Genomic DNA, 26,993 nt, shown 5'->3' with positions numbered 1-26,993 from the left:
TCGTTTGTTTTGAATGGCACGCCTTAGTTTTGTTAAAGTCTCACAATATCGTGCCGCATTAATGGTTTCAGCTCTGGGAAGAAATTCAGTAAGCAAAATGCCTTTCCTATCCCAGAAGACAGTGCACATGATTTTTTGTGATGACATTGTCACTTTGAACTTTTGTTTTTTCGGAGAATGAGTGTGTCTCCACTCCATCGATTGTTGTTTCGATTCTGGTGTGAAATGACACACCCAAGTTTCATCACCTGTCACAATTTGGTTTAAAAAGTTTTCTCCCTCATCACTGTACCGCGTGAGAAATGTCAGGGCACTACCAAGTCGCTTTGTTTTGTGAACATCAGTGAGCATTTTTGGAACCCATCGGGAACACAGTTTGCGATAATTCAAGCGGTCAGACACAATTTCGAACAAAACAGTACGTGAAATTTGTGGAAATGCGTCTGAAAGAGTTGTCATTGGGAAGGGTCTGTTCTCATGAATTGCTTCATCAACTTTCCTTACCAAATCATCGGTGACAACAGAAGGCCGACCACTCCGAGCCTCGGCGTGGACATTTGTTCGACCTGCATTAAACATTCTTACCCACTTTCTCACCATTCCATCACTTATCGCGTATTCACCGTAAACTTCTGTCACTTGACGATAAATTTCGGCCGGTTTAACATTCCTCGCGTTCAAAAATTTAATCACGGCACGAATCTCACAGTCAGCGGGAGAACTAATTGTCTTAAACATTTTGAATGTGCACAGCAAACTGAAAACACAACATAGAGTAACCAAAATGGCGACAATTGAAAGTCAGTGAACAAGAAAGACTAGTGCGCATGCGCGGGACGCCTACCACAGCGCTGCGACCGCGCTAGAATGAAACGGTACTTAGTTTCCGAATACGCTACGTAAGATCATTTGGTTACATAAATTGAATCGATAACTGAAACAAGAATTTAACTTCAAAGTAAAAAAAAGCAGTGTTTTTACTTTGTATTTCCTTAAGAGTTAATGGGAAACAAAAGCTGTATATTTCCTTCATTTCCTCCACCCTTTTAGCAATTTATTTTTAAGGGATGATGTAACAATGTTTTTACATTCCACAATATGTGCAATTAAATTGCGTACTGTTGTAGATAAAACGAAATTTTTAAGTACTGTGACAGCATATTTTTTGCTAGTATCACTGCTATTATCTCAGACATTTTCTTCTCCTTTTTTCATTTCGAAAAGAAATTTTGCGTTATTCTTATTGTTTGTGATAAGGACTTTTCCAGTATTCTGCTATAATCAGATTTGACCTTTTTAAACAGGGCTGGATTAATTGGGAGTTGATTGTAGTTTTACTGAAAATCGCTAATAAAAAGTAATACAGTTTCATCATCTCCTCCGAAACGGCGGGGAGTTGAGATTCGAGAGAGGTACCCCGGATTCCAAAAATTCGTGAGAATGCACTTCGACCATTCTCATCTTCATTCGATTTCAGCCGAGATATTAATTAAAAACTCTGAAAACTCTAATTTTCGCACTCATTTTTTTCGAGTGGCAACGGTCTCGCTCGCTGGAACCTGACGTTGAAGAAAGCACGCGACTGCATGTGACGTCATTGTAATATGTCGAAAATTTTTCGTTAATGTCAGCATTTTAAATAAATTTATTGGCACTATTCGGTTTCGAGGGTCGTAAAAAATCGCCAAACTATTGTTGATGCCAGTGCTGCCAAAAATAATTGCGGCAACCCTAATAGAAGAAAGGAAGTATAATACTAAATAACTATTTAAGATTGATGTTTTAATTTAGATGAAATGTTAATTTCGTATAATACTTTTTTATTATTATAATTTATATATAAAAAAGGTTAAACATGACTGAATGGAAGCGTTAGAGTAAATAACTATTTCAGATCATTTTTATAATTTTTATAAAAAATGCTAAACATAACTGAATGGATGCCTGCATCGCTATTTCGCTACCGAGTTATCGCTAAAGCATAATTTCAACTCGTTGGTTGTTCAAACGTAATTTTCTATAATGAATGATGCCATTTCATTCTATGAAAACATTCTCGGTAAAGTGCAGAATCGCTCACTTATTTGTTTGCCGCTTTTTACAAGGGTAAAAACAATTGGATTTTTGTCAATTTTCTTTTAAAGGGAATTAAAATTTAAGGGAAAATAGGTCGATGTGCACATAGATAAAGTCAAGGGTGTGCGCAGTGCCATTTTTGTGCAATTCTGGGATTTTTTTTTTTTTTTTTTTTTTCTTAAGTGAAAATAGGTCGATGGATACCCAGTATGTACAATTCTTAAAAAACGCGTCAAGCAGTGGCTGATTCTGCACTTTACTCAAAATTCTATTGCAGACTTTTCGTTACGGGCAATTCCCAAATTGTTAAATCCATAGGATATCAAAAAAAGATTCAAAAATTAAACTAGTATCTCAATGGCGTCTTAAGAAATATAGAACTATATAAACTTATATAAACTTACGTAATCTGAAATCAGCGCGTACGCTAGATTTGGCGCGTAGATTTGGCGCTTTTGCGTATACATTTTCGCTGCAATATTTTTGCGGTTCTCAAAATGGAATAGTACCATTTATTGTTGCTGTTGGCAATTTTTTTTTTTTTTTTTTTTTTTTTTTTTTTTTTTTTTTGTTTCAGATTAGGAAAACTGACACGATATGTTATTGCCACGTGAGTTCTTTTATTGATATTGAAAAAAAGTTGTTATATTGCTTTAGATGAAATCATAAGGTCATCCATATTAATCTGAAGTGTCCAAAGTTTTTGTTTCCTGGTTTGGCAACAAATGAATTGGTTATTGCTTGTAAGAATGATCTGATTTCATTCATATTGATATACTTTATACATTTTCTTTTCAGATTTACATAGAACTTAGTGTTTTGCTTTGGCCGCAGTCTGCTAGTTTTAATTAAAACCTGCTCATTTCATTTTTGGTATTCATATTATAAGATCTGCAAAATCCACTGAACTATTTTCTGAATCGGCTAACACGCGCATGCTATATAATCAAAATTACTATTTTAGTATTTTTGGCAATTAGCAATTTTAAATAAAACTAAATATGATTTTTTTTCCCTTTTAACTCTGAAGCTTCTAGTTCCTATTAAACTTTCTGAAATCAGCTGCATATTTCTGGAATTTCTTAATTTTTTTATTTGAATGGTTAATTTGTTTAGCTAAGAATCTCTTTATTTTCAGATTTTGCAGTTGGTGCTCCATATGCCGGAAAAGATGCTAGAGGAATTATTTATATCTATCATGGCAGTTCATCAGGAATCAGAGAAAAGCCATCCCAGGTTAAATAAAATTGCCATTTAATTTTAATAAACTTAAATGTTTTCTAGATGAAGTATGATACTATGTCAGTCCTTTTTTAATACTCGTAACTTTTAAAATTTACGTTATATCTTGAAATACAATGTATGTATCATGAAAATAAAGCCTATGTTACCTTTTCGATGTCTTTGTATGCATTTGCAAGTAAACTTGGACATTGTGGTGCACACAGTAACTATATCTTAATTCAGCTCTAATTTGTTTAGGTTATTACACCAGAAGACATCGCCGATTCCGGTTTGAGCACGTTAGGATTTGCAATTTCTGGTGCCATGGATATGGATTCCAACGAGTATCCAGGTTAAAAAATTTCTTTCCTTCTTATCTTTCTCCGATATTATCTGTAACAAAGAATATGTGTAAAACCAAAGGCAAATATCATTTTTCTTTTTTTAGATATTGTTATTGGAGCTTACGAATCAGATCGCGTGATATTTATGAGGTAAGAATTGACAGATTTGCTTTCATTCCCTGCTTTTTTATATTTTATCATGTTACCTTTCATGTAATATTTAGATTAAAACAATTGTTTGGTAAGTTTGATTAACAGATAAATGAACACTGAACACTGGATGTTTAAGGATGTTTACGGAGTTTTAGTATCGCATGGATATATTATCACATTTATTATATAGGGGTATTTATTTTGCATTGTTAAAAAAGCATTGACGATAATTCTAAAGTTTACTAACATGCAAAAACTGAAAAACGTTTGCATAAATTTATAATTAACACGTTGGGTACTTACGTATTACCCCGTCGTCTATCAAACTGTCGCTAAGGAACGCTATAAATTACAAATAAATGTGTGTGTGTGTTTGATTATGGCAAAGCCTCAAGGGCTATCTGCCTAATGTGAGGGATGCCTTCGTGGAGGACTTTCTAAGGGAAACTGTCTCGTATACAATAAATTACAAAAAAGCGTAACGTAACAACACTCACAACTCACTTTCTTATGACATAACCTCGACTGATTCTCGTTTGGTTTCGTTTGGTTTATTTAATTATGGCAAAGAACTTGAGGGCTAATCTGCCTAAGAAGAGGAATGCATTCGTGGAGGGCTTAAGGGAGCTTGCCTTCTATACACGTGGAGAAGACCACGAAAACGCCCATGCAGCCACAATGGCGTAGCAAGCATAACTGGCGCCCGGGGCAAAATACCTTTGTGGCGCCCCCCTCCCACAAAAAAAAACTTTCAGTAATATAATATATAGAATATATTCGTAATAAGAAAATAATGCAAATAATAATAAAATGCTGAATCTGCTATAACATACCAAAAATATATTAAGAATAGTCACTACCTAACTACACTAGGCTTGGATTCGGAAATGCGTCTGTGTCGGCGGAAAAATCAGACATACGTTGGTCTAGAATTAGTTAAAAAGGTTTTATTTATTTTACATATTTATATATGTGTTTTTAAAAAGTACAGTTTTTAAACAATTAAAAGTTTAATATACATTATAGATAAATAGATATGTGGCAACGCCTACTACAACTCAACTCTGCCGGTCTGGTAACCTATAGCAACCAAAAACAAAATAATATTTATTCTATTCAATTGTTATAATTATTTAACGATCTGTCTAAAAAAATTTTACTTCCATAATTGGTGACCCGTATTTATTACGAATAGCAACCTTCAATGTTGCACGAATATGAGTTTATATGTCAAAATTCTGAGTAGCAGTAAGTTATCCATTGTGATGAGATGCAAGTGAGACATTTCAAGCGTGGTGCCGCATTCCGGTGAGTCAACATATTTCTGTCATAATTTCAGCGGATATATACGTATGTATCGTCTGCTGCATTTGAGGCTCCAATTTCTCTGATTTCAAGTACCAAGAAACTGTGTCACTATATACATATTGATTATTTTTCTATACATATTATTTTTGTGCATATTTGATTGATCTAAAGTGGTTGACAACGATGCTGCTTCACAATTGACAGAAGTGGTAGTTAAGCCACTGCCCTTTTGTCACCGAGACCCATCGTTATGGTTCATTCAATTGGATGCGCGTTGAGTCACATTACTGCCGACGAAACTCAATTTTATACAGCGATCGCCGCGTTAAGAGGTTATCACATATGGCTACAGTCCCTGCTAGACGGGACTTTTCTGAGAAACGAGTTTCTGGTAGCACTGGTTTAAATGGGAGGATTCCTAGAAAAAAGAGCCCCGCTGGAAGCGAAGTTCCGCCTAGCTACTGAAAAATGTTGCGGCTACGCAGGATTTTTTTCAAACCTCACCGAACATGTCTCGGCTGGACCTCAGTTCCGGGTACAGACAACCAATCAGACGAAAGTTCTGCTTCTGAAGGATCACGTGATCCCAATTTGAGCGATAATCGATTACTGTTTGGCGTTCAAGGTCTTTGTAGTAAGTGAGAATGGTAATCTAGCTACGTGTGTTTCCTGTGCGGTTTTGAGAATTGTTCCTTTCGACGTCAAGTCCCGTGTAGCCGAAACATAATATGATTGGGACCTTAGAATCAGAGGTACTGCAATCAGCTCGTGGAATAATTTTGAATCCACCGGCGACGGACAAATACAAATCTTAAAAAAAAAAAAAATAATTTCTGTTTATGAAGAATCCGAGACAGTTAAAATCAAGCAGTTGTTGCACGATTTACGGTTGGGTGATATGAGGCCTTCTCAATTGCTGTCTAAAATGTCAGACTTAGCCCCCGGTAACCTAACGGATAATATTCTTAAAACATTATGGATGAATAGACTCCCATCTAACATGCAAACCGTTTTAGCGACCAGTAAAACCACTTAAAAATCTTCCCGAAATCGCTAATAAAATTCACGAGCTGGCCATTCCAGCTCAAATACACGCAGTGCAGGCTCCTGATCCAGGTATTGTGGCGTTACAGGGTCAAATTGGGGATTTTTCCAAACAGGTTGCTCAGTTAGTAACCATCCAAGCTGAATCCTTTCAGCGCAACCGCTCCACATCACCTGGTTGAAATACACATCGTAGCCCACTGAGGAAACGTTATGAAAGTCCTCCTACGGGTATTTGTTTTTACCACCAAAACTTTGGAAACAAGGCAAACAGATGCCGCTCAACGTGTCGTTAAAACGACCAGGGAAACGAGAAAGGCCGTTGCTCGAAGTTGTGAACGACAGCGGCCGGAATTTTGCACGCCTTTGCGTCATCGAAATGAATTCGGGCTTAAGGTTTCTTGTAGACACCAGGGCTGATGTTTCTGTCGTTCCACCACATTTTCGAGAACAAAAGCGCCTTACCAAGTTACAACTTTATGTAGCAAATGGAACTCCTATTCAAACTTTTCGTGAACGCCTGATATCTCTTGATTTAGGATTGCGCCGCAACTTCCAATGGCCATTCATTATTGCTACTGTTTCAAGTCCTATTATTGGCGCTGACGTTTTTCAAAAATTTTCTTTGCTCGTCGATCTTAAGAATCGCCGTTTGATAAATTACACAACCAGCTTAACACATCCGGGAGTAATTCGCAATAGTCAAGATTTGAGCATTAAACTGATTTCGGGTAACACCCCATGGCATCAACTTCTCAGAGAATTCCCTACAAACACGCACCCAGTTATGGGTATTTCCGAACCCAAGCACAATGTACTACATTATATTGAAACTACCGGACCTCCAATTGCCGCTAAACCAAGACGCTTACTTCCGGACAAGCATAAAGCCGCCAAAGAGGAATTTCAATACATGATGAAACAGGGAATTTGGGGTCCTTCAAAAAGTTCATGGGCCAGTCCGCTCCATCTAGTTCGGAAACGAAATGGTAAGTGGCGATTATTGCTGGTTAAATGCAGCTACAATTCCTGATCGTTACCCAGTCCCGCACATTCAAGACTGTATGCAAGTTTTAGAGGGAAACGCTATATTTACAACCCTTGATCTTGAGCGGGCGTATCATTAAGTTCCCCTTTAACCCAGTTGATATTTCAAAAAGTGCGGTTATTACGCCTTTCGGACTATTTGAGTTTCCGATCATGACTTTCGGCTTATGCAATGCTGCTCAAACGTTCCAACGTTTATGAATCAGGTGTGAAACGGCCTCGAATTTTGGGTACCTTATTTTGATGACGTCTTAATCGCCTTCTCTTCAGAACAAGAAGACCTATCACATTTGAGAACAGTTTTTGAACGTTTTCAAAAGTACGGTGTCGGTCTTAATCCTTCCAAATGCGTTTTTGGCCAACCAAGAGTATCCTTTCTTGGTCATGAAATTTCCACTGACGGCGTTCGACCCCTTCCAGATAAAGTCCCCGCTATCCGCGATATGCCCGAACCATCTACAGTGAAAGACTTAAGGAGATTTCTTGCTATGCTCAACTTTTATCGACGTTTCTTACCTCATGCAGGAACCATACAAGCATCTCTAAATTCATTTTTGGTTGGAAGCAAGAAAAACGATAAACGTGTTATAACCTGGACCACAGAATCTCGCGAAGCGTTCCAAAAATGCAAAAATGATTTAATTTCGGCAACAAATTTGCAGTATCCTTCCGCATCGAAACCATTATCACTCTACGTTTATAAGGTATTTCTCCCGCTTTCCTAGCGTGCCTTCGTGGTGTAGTGGTTCTGCACGCTGGGCCGGTACTCCAGAGGTCCGCGGTTCGATTCCCGGCTAAGGCGGTCGCTAATTTTTCAATCTCTCTCTTGCTTCCAAATATCCTAATGTCTCTACAGTGGCGCCCGAACTAAAAGGGGTGTTGGATGAGGATTCTCCACACCCAGGATTTGGCGATTGGGTCCCCTAAAAACCACAATCGCCCTTTAAAAAGGGGAGTATATAAGGTATTTCTCCCGCTTCCCTAGCGTGCCTTCGTGGTGGAGTGGTTCTGCACGCTGGGCCGGTACTCCAGACGTCCGCTGTTCGATTCCCGGCGAAGGCGTTGCATACTTTTAATCTCTTCTGCTTCCAAAAAAAAAAAATAACCTAATGTTTCTACACGTTGACGCATCAAAACTCTCACCAGCGCAAACCAGATACAGCACTTACGATCGCAAATTATTAGGAATTTATGAAGCTGTTAAATATTTTCGACATATGCTATAGGAACGCGTTTTCATGATATTCACAGACCTCAAACCCTTAATCTACGCTTTTCAACAGCGTTCGGATAAAGCTTCTCCTCGTCAAATGAGACACATAGACTTCATAGCGCAATTTTCAACAGATATCCGTTATATTGAGGGTTCGCAGAACATTGTTGTAGACACTTTGTCTCGTATTGAAGAACTAGCCGTTCCTTCGTCAATAAACTTTGCTGCCCTTGCGGACGAACACCGGGATTCAGAACTACAAACCCTCTTGAAAAGCAAATCTTCCACCAATCTGAACTTGCAGCCTATGCAGCTGTCATCCGGAAAATCACTTTATTGTGATGTTCAGGATTTAAGATTTCGACCTTATATTCCCTCCGGGTTTCGCCATGCCATTTTTAGTCAGTCACATCCTGGCATCAAGGCTTCGAGGAAACTGATACAGCAACGTTTCGTATGGCCTAGTATGCAAAAGGACATAGCCAACTGGATACGTTCGTGCTTGGAGTGCCAAAAATCGAAAATTGTCAGACACACCACCAGCCAACTTAAAAAATTTAATTTGCCCTTATCTCCCTTCAATCACGTGCACCTGGACTTGGTCGGGCACTTATATTTATTAATAATAATATAATACATGAAACACAATTAATTACTATGTATACATTTTTCTTACCTTGGATGAAGCAAATTTATCATTTACTTCATCAAAGTCGAGCCTTTCAAATTTTTCTCTTTCCACACATAAAATGCTAGATGACTTAGGGGATCTTTTCCCATCGTTGATTGTAAATATGTGAAAATTTATTTTAACTTGCTGAACGAAAATTCATAGCTAGCATTTGATAATGAAATAGTAAGTAGTATTTGAAGTGTGACTCTTAGGTTTGGAAAAACATTTTCTCTATAGCTCTGTAGTGGAGTTTTAGGTTCCGTTTCTTTTCTACTACGGAGTAACGTAATGAAGTCACATTCACTGCTCAAAACAATTAGGGGATATTGTGGGTTCGGTATGAAATAACCATATAATTGATAACCTTTTTGAACAAAAGGAAATAGAAGAGATTATAAAGGAAAATTATAACGTTTACAAAGTTGGGAATATGCAAATTTAGTCTGTGACGTCAAAAACTATGCGTTTTAGATAAGGAGTAAGGAGCGACCTGCAGTATTCCTTTTGTAATAGGAGATTAAAAACAATTGACATGCGTTGAATGCTTCGTAGAAGTGAATATACGATGTCTCAGCAAGATTACTTAGTTGAATCGGTAGCCAGGAAGGCAATCAGTCGTTTACAGGAGAGTCGAACGCAATCCATTGCAGCGGAAGCGTTAGGATTTTCTCAAAATGTCATTTCCAGATTATTGAATCGGATTTTGGAAACTGAATATGTTTGAGAAATTCGGGACAAGGCCGTGTTATCGTTTTAAAATAAAAAGCGGAAGTTATACGTGCATTTCGTTTAAAAAAATACAAATATCTCTACTTTGGAGAAATAAAGTGGTCAGAAAGAACGTTTTGGTTGATGTACTGCAAACATTTTATTACACATTTTATCAGGCAAATCAAGAAAATAAATAATTAATTATATTACAATAGTTATTAATTTTAAATATATTTTCCAGAAACCGACCAAAATAAAAACTAAAATTTTCCGGAAAATCTTGTTTGGAGACCATTTGGCGCCTCTCTACGAGCGGCGCCCGGGGCATCATGCACCCCCTTGCCCCTCCCTCGCTACGCCACTGTGCAGCCACCCCGTTCCCCGGGATTTGATCTCCCCCGATCGAACTACCAGTGTTCAGTGATTTCAACTCATTCTTGATAAGCCATTTTTGTTTTTATGAACAAGGATGCAAATTAATGGCTATTATTGTATTTTTAATTGTATTTTGAAAAAAAAAAAAAAAAAAAGTGGTTAAAATTTGGAACTTTCTTTTTACAAAACAGCAGGCAGTGGCTTATTTTCAAAGTTATGAAATTCTATCATCATAAAGATATGTGTTAAAGGACATGATGCGTTCAGCTGAATATGGCCGACAGAACAGTAACACAGCTTTCTAGACAAAGCTTTCTGTAAGATCGAAGAGCTTAATAAAATAGTACAGGTCGACGGAAGACGCTTTACGATGCGCAAAAACGAAGCCTGTCGATTGTGATTGCTTATTAAATAAAGAGGAGTCAGTTTCTTTCTTATCTCACATGAAGGGGTGGCATGGCGCAACTCTGGCAGGATCTTTGCCAATTTTCATGGTTCGACGACAGCCAACTTTCATGGTCGACGGGATAATATGTACGTACCAAACATTTTTATGATCATAGGCACGTAACGTAAACAAAATAGTCTTATACATTTTAGTATTGAAAAGTATTTACAAAATAAGTTTTCTTACCTTTGCCCAGTTTTGCGTATTTAAAATCATAGCATCTCTGTTATTACAAGCTAATCGAAAGTCTTGAGAATACATTTCAAAAATTCCAGCTACTATCCGATGGAAAAAGCTTGTTTCTGGTTATATAGAGCATAAGAGCAAGTTTAAAACTGCTGTTGTGACTTACCTCAATTGTCTGTCAGTAACATCACAACAAGCCAAGGAAATTCATCGTGGCAAGGAGTACAAGATTGCGCCTGACGTTGGCAAAATCCTTGGGAATCATACGGGTGACAGTACGACTTTACTCAGTTCCGCCCCCGATTTTGATGAAGAGCATACGGGGAAGACGGATCCGAGAGTCTCCCACCTGTCTTTCCCTGTAGAGACATTAGGTATTTTGGAAGCAGGAAAGATAAAAAATATGCAATGCCTTCGCCGGGAATCGAACCGCGGATATCTGGAATGCGTGCCAGAGTGCAGACCACCACAGCACGAAGGCATGCCAAGAAGGCGGGAAAAATATCTTATACTCCTATCAGCAATCTCTTGAGAGGACTTTTGGCTCGCCAAATATTTAGAGTGCCCCCATGATGCACAGACATTATATACATTTACAAAGATCCATGCCTTCTCCGGGATTTGAATCCGAGTCCTTCGTAGCGTGGCTAACCGCTATGCCGGTTGGACGGCAGGTTTAATGCTTTTGTTATAAAAAAATATTTCCACTTAATCTATGAAATTTGCTAAAAGTCTCCTGAAAGAATATTGGTTTGTAGTGCATAGCTTTAGAGAATAATGTGATTTAAACCTAGTATAACATTGTAATAATCTCACAGCATAGCTTGGGTAGAATACTTATGCATCAAGCTAACATATTTCTTGAAAGTGTCATACTCGTAAGTGTTCATTAAATCAACAGCAATTATTTCTTTACAGGTCTCGACCGGTTGTAAATATTTCTTCAAGTATGATACTCAGCAAAGAAGTTATTAGCCTCGAAGACAAAACTTGCAATTTGAAAGACAAGACCAAAGTAGCTTGGTAAGTACTTTACTTAAATTTATAGAATACTTGGTTAGAATTTGTGGCAGGTTAAAACTTGGAGTGAATGAAATAAAACTGAATCACGGGAGTTGTAATAAATACAAAAATTTCCAAATTTAAAAATGATTTGGTTAAAATCTGGAGCAGATTAAAACTTGGACTGAATGAAATAAAACCTAATTACGGGATTGATAATATATTTACAACTTTTCAAGCATTTTAAAAATTACTGTAGCCGTTTGCTATTCGTTATAAATAATGAAAAAAACAATACAAATATTTCATTTGATTGCATATATCTGGACGGTTTTAAAATGCATATGGGGGTAGAATTTTCGGTACTTACGTATAAGCGCAACCACCTTAGCGCAGTTTGGCAAATTTTATGAGAGAAAATGAACAGGGACCTCTGTTGTAAAAAATATATTTGTTGCATCCCTATTACTACACTATTTTACATCTTAACTACTTATTTATACGAAAAACGAATTAATAAACTTACTTGCAAACGAGATTGCTTTTTTCTGATGGAAATCTGTGGCCATTGCTTTGAGAACATTCGAAGAATTGTTTCTGGGAAAATACAGCATTGCTACACAAATTTTACGCTGTTTCCTCTATCGTAAGCAAATCCTGCAAGCATGTTGTTTAAGGTTGAATTTAAGAAATGATAATGATTTGTCCATAAAAACACTGAAACTTGGAATACAACAAAAAGTACATATAAGAAAATGGCAACGTTTCTTTTTTAAATTAAAAGAAGTGTCATGGGCATGGTTACCAGAGTTTGGCTCATTCTGAAACATTTTTGGTCATTTTTACTAAGGGAGCTGCGGTAATATCTAAATACGGAATTTTATTGAGCCAGGAGGAAAAACGTTTTTATAGATGAAAGAGTTACAGTTTTGAAACAGATAAAATTTTTGTCTTAAGTGTATGCCAATATGTGGTTGCTTCAATTTTATGTTTTACAATGACGTATTTCTCTTCCGTTTAGGGCTATTAACATAATAAACAACTACCAAAAGATATCAAAATTGACAACAATGAATATAAAAATTTTTCAGAAATCTAAGGTACAAAAGTATTTCGGATGGAATGAAAAAATGTTTAGATATAACAAGTTCTTTTTAATGAGAGAAATGCAAAATTTCAAATTCCCGCTATACAAATTTACTTGCATGCAAAATTCTTTCTCATCTCAACGTTATTAATATATATATTTGTAATTATTTCATTAAAAATTTGTTAAGAAAGAGGAATTATATTATTTTTGTATGGATTACTTAAACGAAAACAGATAAATTAATCACTAAGAATTAAAGAGAAACGAACGAACACGATTTGAACATAAGATACTCAGTGCACTGCAGAACATTCTTGGTCGCAAATCAGGAATCATCTCTAAATACTATTAAGAGATTTATGTACGTAACACAAGAATTCAAAATCACATAAAATATCTTGGACTTGTTAAGGAACTCAATATTGGGTTCCGCATGAAATGAGAGAAATTGACTTCACACAATGCTTTGAAACGAATTATTGCTGGTGACAAGAAATGGATCGCCTAAAAACGATCATGGTCCAAGCACGATTAATCAGCACAAATCATGTCAAAAGTGCATCAGAAAAAGATCATACTGTCAATTTGGTGGGATTACAAAGGTGTTGTGTATTTTGAGCTGCTTGAAAGCAGCCAAATGATTGACTCAGATCAACTGCCGACAGCTTATAAAACTGGAGGAAGCAAAAGGCTAGATCTTAACAATCGCAATGGAGTCGTGTTCCACTACGACAATGCGAAGCTTCACACGTCTTTAGCAACGCGTGCAAAATTATTGGAGCTTGGTTGGGAAGTGATATCGCATCCCCCATATAGCTCCGATCTTGCACGTCGAATTGTCATTTATTTTGAACTTTACAAAACTTCTTAAATAGCAAAAATTTCAGTGATAAGGATGACCTCAAATCGCAATTGGTTGAGTATTTTGCTGATAAAGACCAGAAATTCTATGACAACGGAGTCAAGAAGTTACCAGAAAGATGGAAAAGGTCATCGAACAAAATGGAAGATATTTGAGTGATTGAAGTTCCTTTTCTTGTACAGAAAAAAATCGAGTTTTATTTTGCGCTAAGAAACCGACATTACTTTCTTGCCAACTCAATATTTGTATGGTAAATTAAATAACACGGTAATAATAATTAAAATAGATTTTAAGGTAAATAAAATGTCCAAAATGCACTTTGTAAACAGTTAACCATACAGGTTTCACTCCTTTTGATAATGATAAAACGGAGTGTTGCTATGAGAGCCTTCGAAAGCCAAAGGAGCAATCATCACTAAATTACGAAAGGGAAATGATCTAGTCTAATTTTGTCTTATTTGGATCAAATAAAAGCTCTGCCTATGTTTTGCATAAATTTATAGTTTCTATTTGAGTGTTCGACAAATATTTGAGAATATTCAAATATTTTATGTGCTAGAATTAAGTTTTTTACTCAGTATCAGGAAGGAATTGATCTATGTCTTTATACAATTTTCAAGGAATAATTCTGTAGTTCTTAGTGATGTTCTTTTTTTTACAGCAATTTAAATATCTAGGCTTAATGTTAGCTGCCAGATCAGACATGTTGAATAAATCAGGATAAACTGGTTTGTATTAATTAACCGACTTTTCTGACACATGGTGATCCGCCTTGCACCGCAGAAGTTCTGTTCCACAAATTTCTCAAAGAATTGCTCATTTAAACCGAAAGGAAAGTAAATGAGATAACACATCGAGAAAAATTTAATGTCTTGACCACCGAGGTAGTACAGTGTCTATGTTTCTGTGCTCGTTTTCCTATGTTCAAAGTGAGAAGCAGATTGTTTTGATGAGATGGTTTCTGTCAATAAGTCTCCAAGGCGTAATAGCTCTAAAATTTTTACCTCGCCTACACAGTTTATGCATTTGTGTGTAAGAAAATACTCTCCTATATAGTTTATGCATTTGTATGTGAGAAAATGAGACACCTTTTGCGGTTCACCAGGGGACTTGATAATAACAACAAAACATGGACTAGTAAATTCACTGCCATTTCTGGTGATATTCAGTTTTTAGGTAGACCATACCTTAGCTCTTTTCACAGTTTATCGATAGTTTTGAATTAGCAAGTTTGAATCATGGAAGTTTCCCCCGCCAACCTCGAAGCCCGACAAGGGAATACAGATAAATACTCTCTCAAGGTTAGTCAGACCTATATTGTCATAGAAGCCCCGCTAAGCATTTCCTGATCGAAGGAACTTCCGAGCACTCGTTCGCAAGTCACCAACTTCAGAGCGGAAGCTCAGCCTATTTACATTAGAAAGAACAACCAACTACTTCCTGTTCAGCTGAAGCACAGGCTAAAAGAGTGTGCTGAGGATACAACATCTCCCCTCAACTCAAAACCGTCATTTCTAATGACGCGAATCTTCAATCACGGGGAACACGTACGAAGTTTTTTGCTATTTGAATAGAAATGAAGGGTTTCCGCAGCATCCTAGACGAACCCCATCATCTAAAAAAGTCACTAGAAAGAAACGAAGACTGAAAGCAATGGAAATGAGAAAAGATCTTTGCAACTCATCGTGAGAACAAAGTTTATTAAGAAGGCGATCTTTTGAGGGATTACCGCCATACCTATATTCACGAAAAAGTAATTGAGGCAAAATGCCATGGAGGGAAAGAGGAGGAAAAAATCTAAAATATACATTCAAGTAAAAACAGCAGAAAATGAAGATTCGTAGCTTTTGCGATGTGCTGATACACAAACCAGCGGTTCTTAACCTGTGATACGTGGTACGTGATGGCATAGTCAGGGCTATGCGAAACATTTATCAGTAATGGAGCAAACTAACAAGGTATTATAACAAATGCTAATAAAATCAAAATATTCAGAATATTTAAATTTTTCACTGATTAGCTAGAAAAACAGTTTAACTAATTATCATGCTATACTCTATTCCGTATGCATCATACCTAGCCAATCCCTTCCTTTTGTTCTATCACAGCGTATCGTATACGGTGACTGTATTTTCAGCATTTATTGAATAATTAAGTCAATTATGTATCTCTTTCTTTAAACTGTAATATGCAAATTAATTTGAGTGTGGAGCTTTAGTTTAAATTCTTGTTTCTTTCAAAGTTGCGACTTGCAAACTGTTGACATAAAAATGGATAAATAAGGTAAGAAGTAAATCTTTGTACAAAATAAAAACTTCTTTGTGCAAATAATTCCGACTTATCATCTGTGCCAAGCAAGTTTTAGGAGATCACCCGTTCTAAATAAGCTTTAGAATTCACAATGATGAAGGGCTTCAAGGACTTTCATTCTTCGATATTTTTTCAACCTTAAATAAACCGAGCTTAAGATTGCCAAAGAGTGCCGTAACTGTTTGCGAACAGTCTGACAAAACTGATTGTATGCTCAGTATGCCGAAAAATTTAGATTTCTGGGAATCATGCTTTGAAAATAAACCGAAATTTTCGAGACACTTTACGTATTCTTATTAGAAAAATTAGCTTCATTTAACAAACGAATTCAAAGAGTAAAAACTCATTCAAAATGCCTCCAAGAATCGTTCAAACATTACTTACCAAACAAAGTGAGAAGAACTATTAAATTTCAGATCCTATCTACGAAAATTCCTTTAAAGAACCCTTAAAATTAATATTTTTTGAAAAACAATTATACTTTTTCTGACTTTATTTATTGCGGTTTATTAAATTTATGGTAATAAAATAAAAGCATTGTAAGCTATATTGCGAGATCAGAGGTTATAGGTTCTTAAGGGGGAAAGTTAAGGGTACTCTATAATTGCAATCTATTTCATTAAAGGCTACGTGAAAGAAAAAGAGTTGATAATCATTGGTATAGATAGTGTAATTTCACTTTTCGAAATAACGAAAATTGCATTTGAGAAGTTCGAGATGGTTGCAGGGAGGTTGGTTGTTGGAGTTTTGTTAGAAAGATAAAAGGTTACTTCAGAAAACCGTTTTTTTTCCCACTCTCACATAGTTGTGCACTGCTGTGACCAGAACTGTAAGACAAATTGAAAACTGGTAATGTTCATGAAAGGCCATAGAAAAAGGCATCACTTATTAAAAAAAAGAGAGAGAGAGAGAGTATTTTTAAAAGCTTTTGCTTTCAACAAATTACCTAAATATTAAAATGAAATAAAAAATGAAGAAGTTCAACGCAATAACTAATACAAATAAGCAAAAATTTTAACCTGATTGCAAACGGTACTTACGTATTATCCTGTCGACCGGCCATGTAGCACGATTTAGTGGCAATTATGGATGACCGTGTCCTTTACAATTCCGCGTGATCGGCTGGCAAATGGCTACCGTTGCCGAAATTTCCTCTAACAGTAATGTTAAAAAAGCATTATTGTGACGGTAGTTGGACGCAGTAAAAATCTACTGCTTGACGTGGAACCCTGGGTGGAACCTGGGAAGTTGTAGTACGAAAGATAGTTCGAAAGCCGAGAGGTGGGTCTCATCATCCCTCCCACTCTCCTCTTAATTTGTCCAAAGTATTTTCTTATCTACGAAGTTACATTTTTAGTATCTACTGAGTTACATTTTTAGTCCAATAGGGCTATAAGTCTCGAAATAAAGTTTCATGTTGATTCATTTTAAATATCTGTCTGTGAAAATTAATTTTTTCACTTTTCATTCGAATTTGTAGCCATTCGGCAGCATATAAAATGCTTATCTTTAACATTTAATCTATTATTGTTTAACAAACTAAACTATTTCAAAGCAATAGATGCAGTTTGAGAATATTAATTTTTACTTTTTAATCTGATTGATTTAAATAAAAATGCATTTAATTCCTGATATAATTAAAAATATGAAATATTTTTTATAGAATTGCATTATATATTTTACAAGTTTTTTATGTATTCAGAAGATATATAACGTGCTTTTAAATGTACATTCATCTAGTACCCTATAAAATGTTTCACTGTCCCTCCTGGGCCATTTCTATTGATAAGCCAAATTAAATTTCAAAAGATCCCTTATTTGCGACCGCCAAAATCTTAACCCTTTCATACTTTTGTTCTTTATTTTTAAATGCATCTTTTTGAAAAGGATCGCTGCAAAATTGTTCGCTTTTCAATTTTTGTTGCAGTTACAAACGTATTAACTACTACACATGCTAAGAGATCATTGTTCCTGAAATATTGATTTTTTTAAAGATTTATATGCTGTCAGAAAGCAGCATTGCGTATTAAAAACCTGATTTCTTACTCAAAAGGTGCAGGCATAGCATGGTGGACCTGTATTTCTATTAAATATCTAAAGAGTGTTAGTAAAATTAACTATAAAGTGGCATATAGTTAAATTATGTTAAATGGACTGCATAAGAAAAGGATTAAAGCAGTATGAAGACATTCCCTAATTTTCAATCTGTTACTTTAAAGAATCCATTTTAATTCTCATGATAAAATAACTTTTTCAAATTATTTCTTTTCAGCATTGAAGCTACTTTATGTCTTTCGTACAATGGCCTCGGAGTAGCCCCAGAAATCGGTAAGTTGATTATTAATACCTTAACCCAATTAAATAATGTAATTTCCTTCACTAAAACAATAACCTTTCGTGTTGAGGAAGTAAAAAAATTGAAATAACGTTCTAGTAAGGCTCTCAAAGGAATATATTAAACCTTAGCCGTAGCACGTGGTATGCGACGGTTTTTATTAACGTAGCTTTTGCTAAATAAGCTTGTGTCAAGAACATGGGATTTTAAGTAACAAGTGTTATGAAAATGAACTTGGGAATTTTCTACTTGTGTATGAACTGATGTCGAAGACTTCCGTTGGTGGTAACTTACAATTAAAGGTACATACTGCTGCTGCAGTCATGTGGTATCGTAACCGTTTTATGTCAATAATGTATTCAATGTTATTCTGCCTGAAGCGGCATGTACCGTATTTGTTAGTCTTACATATTTTCCCCTTTATTTTATTTATTTATTTATTTATTATTATTATTATTTTAGTTTTCGTTTATGAAGTCTATTTTGTAATGAAGAGGGAATCGTTTCCTTCCATGATAAAGATATGTTTTCGAATAATAATGAATGCGTTAACTTCCTCGCAATAAAATTATATGTCACCAAAAGAAAGATGTTATGCATCACCTAAACGAAAGCATGATAAAGCACGCTAAGTTTTAATGGAGAAACGAAGGATTTCTTTATTTCACCCGTATATAAAGTCTTAAGGAACTGGTTTTTAAAGTTATGAATTTAAAAGAGAATAAGTAATATTTAGAGGCAAAAAATCTTAGTGACAGCATGTATGGCTTACTATGATAGATTATATAACTCATTTAATAAAATAAAAAGGAATGCCTTAAGTGAGAGATTATTTGTTCAACTTTGTTTGGAAAATGATGAAGATTATAATCGTTTACTACTTAACACCGAAGTTCGTTGATTATCTAAAAGCACATATTTGGGTCGATTTTATGCGCTCTTTGATTTAGTGTTGGAATTCCTAGAAATTAAAGATAATGATTTACAGCTCAATTTAATTCATTCGGAAAATGACATAGCTTATATGATAGCAATTTAAAGCTACAAATCGATTCATTAAATTTAATGAAAACTAAACGTACAATATCTACGTTTATTGCAAAATTTTTTCTCCACAAACAAAACTGAGGAAAGAATGTTCTCAGATTCCAAATCTTTCAAAATTACAAAAACTAGATGAAGATTTGTTTGCTTATTGTCAGCACTTAACCGGGTCTTCATTCTGATCTGAGCCAGAGATTTGAAGACATTCTTCACTTGGTTGTTCTCAAATGGGTGTTGGACCTTTTTCAACAGACCCTATTAACTCAGATGACTTTAAACTAATATAAGAGCAATTTACTGAATTATACTTAAATAAAGAGCTGAAACCAATGCTTAAACTAGGATACACAAATTCTGGTTTCAAAAACAGACATGAATTTTATATTTCACTTTATGTTTCACTGTAGCGAAGCTGTTGAATGCTTTCCCATAACTAGACTTAGTTATGAGCTTATCTCGAAACAATGCAGTTATGAACTTCATCTCGAAATAAAGAAGGAATGTAATTTGAAATTATAACTTGTAAATGTTACTTACGGACGTAGAGGCGAAAAAAAATAATCTCGCATCCTCCTATCAGGTTCACCCATCTCATTGGAGGGAGGCGAAAGGAGTAATGTATTTTTGGATTTTAAAACAAAGTGTGGTGTAGTGGCTGAAACCATTACACAAACCCCGGGTTGTAATACCGGGTTGAAATGAATTTCTAACTCAAGTTTTAACAATAAAATGAATTTTAATAAAATACAAACATTAACAGTTACGGTTCATGACGATGTGGGACTTGTCCCGTAATTCCCGTAATTAAGTCCCGTAATTTCAGAAATTTGTTAAACAGGAATATGCGCGATCAACAGCATACATGAGGAATCACAGTTCGGACCTACAGCCCCAGCAGGAAGATCGTGGCTTTTCCCCGTAAGCCACCTTTCTTTCTCGTAGCAAAACTTTACTACTCACGCTGACGTTACCTCCGCTGAATTCCGTGGGAGAACTCCTCTCCTGTTCCGTAACAAAGGTATCCACATTCCGACCCTGATGAAAAGACTTCTTTAACCATTGGAACGATCTTCGAGGATGAAACCAGAATCATCAAATAAAAAAAAAAGGGCCTCGTTGCACAGGATTTCTCCTCTGGTGCATTCCTTTCGGAAATCATCCCCCTGGACAACCAGACAAAGAACAACTGTGCGACCTTGTCACAAAAGGCTGATTTCAATAAGTGCTACTTTAAATATAAAAACCTTTTATTTACAATATTTTTATTTTGGCATCATCGCCAACCAGAACGGAAAGTGGTTAGTGACTCTTGACTGGCGTAGCAAAAGACCCGGGTTCGCATCCCGTAAAAGGCATGGATGTAAATTGCCTGTTCCTTTATAGTAGGCAACGATGGTCGCCTATCAGGTGCCCCTATAATAAAATTACCACCGCTTCTGGCCTTAGTTAATGGCCAAAGCCTAAAATGTTTAGCGCCTGCTATTTAAAAAAAAAATTACGTCACCATTTACCATGTAAGATATCAAAGCTAAATTTGTAGTTTTTCTATTATGCAGGTATGTAAAGTTATTTCATTTAGGGGTTTATGGTCAGGTTTTTGCTGTAAGAAGGAATCCATGGAAATAAGTTTGGGAAACCCGTAGTCTAAGCTAAGGTATAAAAACTTGTTCGAAGTTTACCAAAGTGGCATAAAGAGCTGTTTCCATTTTAGTGTGATAATTTAATTTTCAATAAATTACTACCATATTTTGGTGTTGAGACAAAGATATTTTGATGCGAAGTTTTCCGTGCTTCTTTTCAGATCTTTCCTATCAGTACACGCTGGATGCAAATCAACGAAGTTCACGAGTACTGTTTCTGGATGCAGATCCTGTCCAACTAGCAAGTAGAACTCGCAATATTCGGCTGAAGAAAGACGTTCAATACTGCAATACCAGCACTGTTTACATACAAGTAATTCTGTATTTTTGATTTATTATAAAGTTTGAAGGTAACTAATGTGATTGGGCGAAGTGAGGGCTTTTAAATATGAAAAATCTCCTTCAAACATGTTTCACTGTATACGTTAATGTAAACAAGAATTAACAAAATGCACCATTTAATAAAATAATAATTATTTTACTGCTAAGAACTGTTTATTGTTATATATATGTGTGTGTATAAGATCACCTATGAGCATACATCTATCAAAGTACTATAATTTTTAATTCTTAGTAGCCTCGTATTTGCGGATACTGTGAATGATGTTTAACACTGTTTTTTTTTATTACTTTTTCATAAAAAGTCAGAGAGCATCGTCTTACAGTGATGTCCGCCGTAATATGTGTATTCTAAGACGGCTTTTGTAATATAAATGCTTGAGCTATTTTATATTTCGTAAATAAGAGGTGCATTGGAAATGACTAGTTCATCAAAGTCTCGTATATAAATTTAAAGAAAATGTTTTATGAGATGCTACAATTATTCTGATTTATTTAAAAAAAACTTAAAAGTATTTTTTATTATTATCTTCTATTGAAATGCTTGTACGAGATATAATAAATTCGTAATCATTAATATGGGAAACATCAAATCTGATTCAAAAAATCAATGAAATTTTAAAGGAATTTCTTTTCAAAAAAGCTTAAAATATTTCTCTAAAGTTCTTCAATATTTTTAAATACTTTTTAAAGACTTTCTTCAAAATAGCAAATCTTAAATCTGATGTAGTTTGATGATAATGTTTGATGATGATGATTGTTTGTAGATGATGAATCTAATGTAGTTCTGATTAAAATACAGAATTAATAAGTAATCCAAAGTTCTGATAAGTTTATTACATACTCATGCATTGGAAAAAAAATTATAAAAAAGTCTGAAAGATTTCAGATTTTAAATTACGTCCAAAGGGCGTTTTTTTTTTAACATTTTGTGTTACCTTTACAATATCGCAAAACAATTTTTAAATGAGCATATCTTTAGAATTTCCGATACACAGTCTCTCGCGTTGAAGATTAATTTTTTTTTTTTTTTTTTTTTTTTTTTTTTTTTTTTTTTTACAGTGTTGTTATTGCTCGCTTTGAAATCGTTGAGTTTGTTAATGAAAAATTCGTTCAAGTTTTACAAAATACGAAATTCATAATTCCAAATTTGGGCATCCAGATTCCCATATTTGCAGGAGGATTACGTTATTCAAAATTTGATGGCTCTATATGCCGTTGTTTTATCACAATGCAAGAAATATACATACATTTATGCAGATTCTTCATTATTTGATTTCTTTAATATACTACAGGGCGATAATATTTGGTGGCAACAATTTGAAAAGTAAAACAACGCTTTTAGTGAATCAACGCAAAATGCGAAAACGAAGTTCATAGTCCTTCTGGGCAAACTGCCTCTTTGGACTAACAAGTTACAGCTAATATTAATCGGTAGCCAAAGAAAATATTTTTTGGCAAGCCGCCAAATTTGAAATGCAAATTGGTGTAAAACTGCTGATATGTCTTCTCGGAATCTGGTATTTAGGCATAATCTAAGGCATAGAATCAAATTAGATGAAACGGGGAAATAAATTAATAAATAAAAATGTTATGAAATGCCTTTTCATTTTATATCAATTCCGATTGTGAAGAACAATGCTATACGAGTTTCAAATATATACGCTGAATCTCACCTTTGGCATATAAAAAGTGCAATTTCTCTTCAATCGGTCAGACAGCTAAAATGGGAGAAATAAAATCGCCTTCCCCCATAAAAATTCAAGTCAAAGAATTGACATCACATTTCGTATGTAATTTATAAATAAATACACCTTTCACTATAATCTGTTACTTTAGACATTTCAAGTCTCTCGCCTCTTTCCTTGTAACCGTGGTAACAACTGTGGAAAAAGTTCGAGTCCTCTAGTTTTTCCCTCACTTCATTTCATTTAGCGAGTTTCGATTTGTGAAAAGGGCGCGAATGAAGGCTGATGTCTCAAATCTGATGAGAAACTAAATGATGCTTGGTGACGGCGACACAAGTTACGATCATAAATGAGGGAGGCTCGTTGAGACTTTGGAGTGTCTAATTTAAAATAACTGACTGTAGTGCATAAATAAGGTAAATGGTATAAAAGATTTTTGTTTGCACTGGAGTGGACTGTTTAAATTATGGTAAAGCATATGATGGCTATGTGCCTAAAACAGAAGGTTGCCTTTACGAAAGATTTTCTAAAGTAAACTGGATTGCATTCGCATAACATTTCAGGAAAAACATGCCCACGCAATGAACCCGTTCTCTGAGAATTCGAAACCGACTCATACTACTATGGTCAAAGATTTTATTTATTTCACCATTTACGAGAGAAATAAAAAGAGGAACGTGCAAGTCAAAATAAGCGGGGAAGGTATCTGATATTTCTAGTAATTTTATTAACTGTAATTAGTGGAAAGTTTTTTAAGCTCAGCATAATTCTGATAATTTTTCTTTGCAGAATGGTATTCGGGACAAATTAACGCCTATTGAAATTAAAGCCAGTTACGACCTCATCGACCTTGAACCTTACCGATTCGTATTGAAACCGATATTAAATAAGAATGTTCCAACTGCAGCATCTAATGAGGTAACATATATTCTGTATCGTCTTTATTTAGTGTCTTTTATTCTGTATTTAATTTGTATATTCTTTCTGTCATCTTTTGAAGCACTTTATATTTTTAATTTTATATTCTACACATGCTTTATAAATAAAAATCCAAGTGCAACATCTTCATTTTGCAAAAAAGTTATCAAAATGGTTAAACAAAATGGTATAGAAATATTAGCGCGAATTTTAAACGGTATTAAAAATATGTTTATGAAATGTGAAAGATCTGTGGTAGAGAAATAAGCATATTTCAATTTCGTAAGACATCCCAAAAATGCATCCACACCTTGGCTGAACACACAGTGTTAATAACATACGGTTTACTTTCAAGAAGGAAAAAAAAGAGGAATATATTTTTAATTAATGTTTTCTCATTAATATAGCCTTTTTTTTCATCGCTGCAAACATTCTGCCATTGAAATTGTGCATCATCTGCTCATGTTGCTAATTGTCAATAACAGAAATGCAATCTTCGGTGCGGATTATCATCACTGAGATCCCGGTATTCTTGGAATGTAACATTTCTAATAAATAAAGCTACAGAATGCGATCAGCACTTGATTTTGAAATTCCTGTTTTATGATGTGCTTGCCTCACAGATTTTCTTGCCTTATTGTGGGCGTTGATGTCCGCATTCTTCCCAGAATATTTTATGGACCATTCTCAACGGTTCCATCTGCTTCAAATTTCTTTCTAATTCGTATGATATTAAATCATGTAGATGGATCTGTTTAGAATTCTCTCCTAAGCTATCTCTTTACTTTGATTGCATTATTAAATTTTATTATAAATTGCATTTTAGAATAAATTCAATTTTCTTTGTTCAAAGCTTAGTACGACTGCATTCATTACTTGAAATCAGTTAAACCTGAAAAGAAGAAAAATTATTGAAATCAGTTAAAACCTGAAAAGAAGAAAAATTATTGAAATCGGTTAAAACCTGAAAAGAAGAAGAATTAATTTTTAATAGCTATTAAAATGCGTATATCTGGGGCATCTTGTAGTACTATTCCAACAATGTAAGAATTACATTAAAGTCATCAGGTTCTTTTTTATCGTACGCATAAAAAATTATTAATTTTATGGATGCTATTTAAATAAAAAATTATGTATAAAGTTATTTTGCAGAAACTGTGTTTACGCAAACTAGACTTAAATCCAATGAACTTTATTTACGAATAACTGCTAAGTTTAAAAGTGGTTAAGACACATCACTGAATGTCAAAAAGTAAAACTGCAAATATTTTTAAAATGATAACACCATTTTCTTTGTTTTGTGAAATTTAGATTTTTTGTGGATGTTCGACTGTAGCAAGTATATAAGAATATTTGAAATTATACTTAATTCTAAGAGTTGAATTAGTTATTAATTGATCACACACCTGTTATCTCACGTGCGTAATGATTTTTCCGTAAGATAGCTGGAAGAGTAAATATTCTTTTAGATAAAACTGAGTTTATTCTTCACATACTTTAAATAAATTACTATAAGGTTAGTTTCACGACATCAAAGACTTCTAATGAATATTTTGTATTTTCAGTTGAACATCGAAAAGAACTGTGGTAAAGATGATATATGCATTCCCGATCTTCAGCTTTTTGTCATATCGTAAGTAATTATAAATTGAACAATAAAATAACTTGTATAATCATGTAAACTTATTTTCTTTGGTACATTAGAGTAATATTAAGAGTTGAGAAATTTATTACATAAATTTATTTTGTTATATTATTCCATAAATTTGAAATAAATGTTGAAGGAAACCTAATTAAATAATTTATACTTTTATTATGAGATTAATTTAGCAGCATATCTAAGACGCATTTTAAATTTATTGAATATTGAAACATATTGTAAATTTCTTATTTATTAAAACAATAAATTTATATAGTTGTTGAAACAATTGATAAAATGTGCTAATTATTAAAACAAAAAAAAAAAAAACAAAAAAAAAAAAAACCCAGAAAATTTCAGTTAATTAAATGCCGAGTAGAGGAGTAATTGACACAATGAAGCATTTTGTGCAGTAATGTGCAAGGTATTTCGAAATGATTAAAATGCGATGATTAAAATTCGAAATTGCGATGATTAAAATGATTAAAATGCGAAATGATTGTATGATTCTTGAAGATTAGTCCCAATCTCATAGTTCAGTTAAGCTTTTATTTTGGAACATTTTTAGAAAACACCGATTTTGGGCAGGTTTAAACAATTTTTTTAATCTGTATGATACCTGTAAGGAAGAGGAATGTTAAGCAATTTGCCCTCCTACAGTCAGATTTACTCGAGATATCACTAAATTTCAAAAGACTTGCACACACACACACACACATATATATAAACTAAAGCTAGTAACGCATTTAATTTTTCGAATGCAAATTTTTAAAGCATGTTTAATTTCAGAAAATCAGAATATGGAATCATTTTAAAGTCTCATCTTAAAAAATCGCTAAAATTCGAAAAATCTAATGAAATTAATTTTTATACGGTTGTTAATGTAGCCTTTTCACTGCTGTTTTCATCAGGTGAAAATTATTTAAAACATGCAATTCTGACAATTTTTTTAGGAATAGTTTTGTATATTACAGAACCGATTACCTTCCATATGTTCTTTAAAGGAAAACTTATCATGCTACTATTACGTATATGCTATTACTAGAATTTTTTATGCCAGACTTTTTATGGAGGGTCCGCATAAAATTGCAGTATTCATGTCACTTAATCCTGAAAACTTGCTTTATCGTTTCATTCTAAAACTGCAATCGTGAGCCTGCAATTAACTGTTTTCTAGTGAAGTTTAGCCCTGCAATCTTTTTCAAACCGTCTGTGCAAGGTCTATGAAAATAAAAGTACATAAAGCTAATTGCGCTTTAAGACACCAGAAAAAAATTCCCACATACGAATATGCATAAAGCAATGTTGCTAATGGTGCTAAAAA

General features: G+C 34.5%; 1 protein-coding gene across 2 annotated transcripts in view; it reads left to right on the top strand.

Moving 5' to 3' along the window:
* LOC118200918 (integrin alpha-PS2-like) overlaps positions 1-26,993 on the top strand; it is a 197,607-nt gene that overhangs the window by 136,874 nt on the left and 33,740 nt on the right. For both annotated transcript variants that reach the window (XM_035372909.2, XM_035372908.2), the window contains 8 exons: positions 3,215-3,312; positions 3,559-3,652; positions 3,749-3,794; positions 11,721-11,825; positions 18,339-18,394; positions 21,247-21,398; positions 23,902-24,030; positions 25,596-25,663. In XM_035372909.2, the coding sequence (XP_035228800.1) occupies positions 3,215-3,312; positions 3,559-3,652; positions 3,749-3,794; positions 11,721-11,825; positions 18,339-18,394; positions 21,247-21,398; positions 23,902-24,030; positions 25,596-25,663 (748 nt within the window). The remainder of the gene's footprint in view (positions 1-3,214; positions 3,313-3,558; positions 3,653-3,748; positions 3,795-11,720; positions 11,826-18,338; positions 18,395-21,246; positions 21,399-23,901; positions 24,031-25,595; positions 25,664-26,993) is intronic.

Source organism: Stegodyphus dumicola, chromosome 7 (assembly GCF_044657685.1).
Source record: "Stegodyphus dumicola isolate Sdum_Otavi_A_Nest chromosome 7, ASM4465768v1".
Lineage (NCBI taxonomy): Eukaryota > Metazoa > Arthropoda > Arachnida > Araneae > Eresidae > Stegodyphus > Stegodyphus dumicola.
Note: the sequence above shows the minus strand (reverse complement) of the source record. Positions and strands in the feature narration are given on the sequence as shown.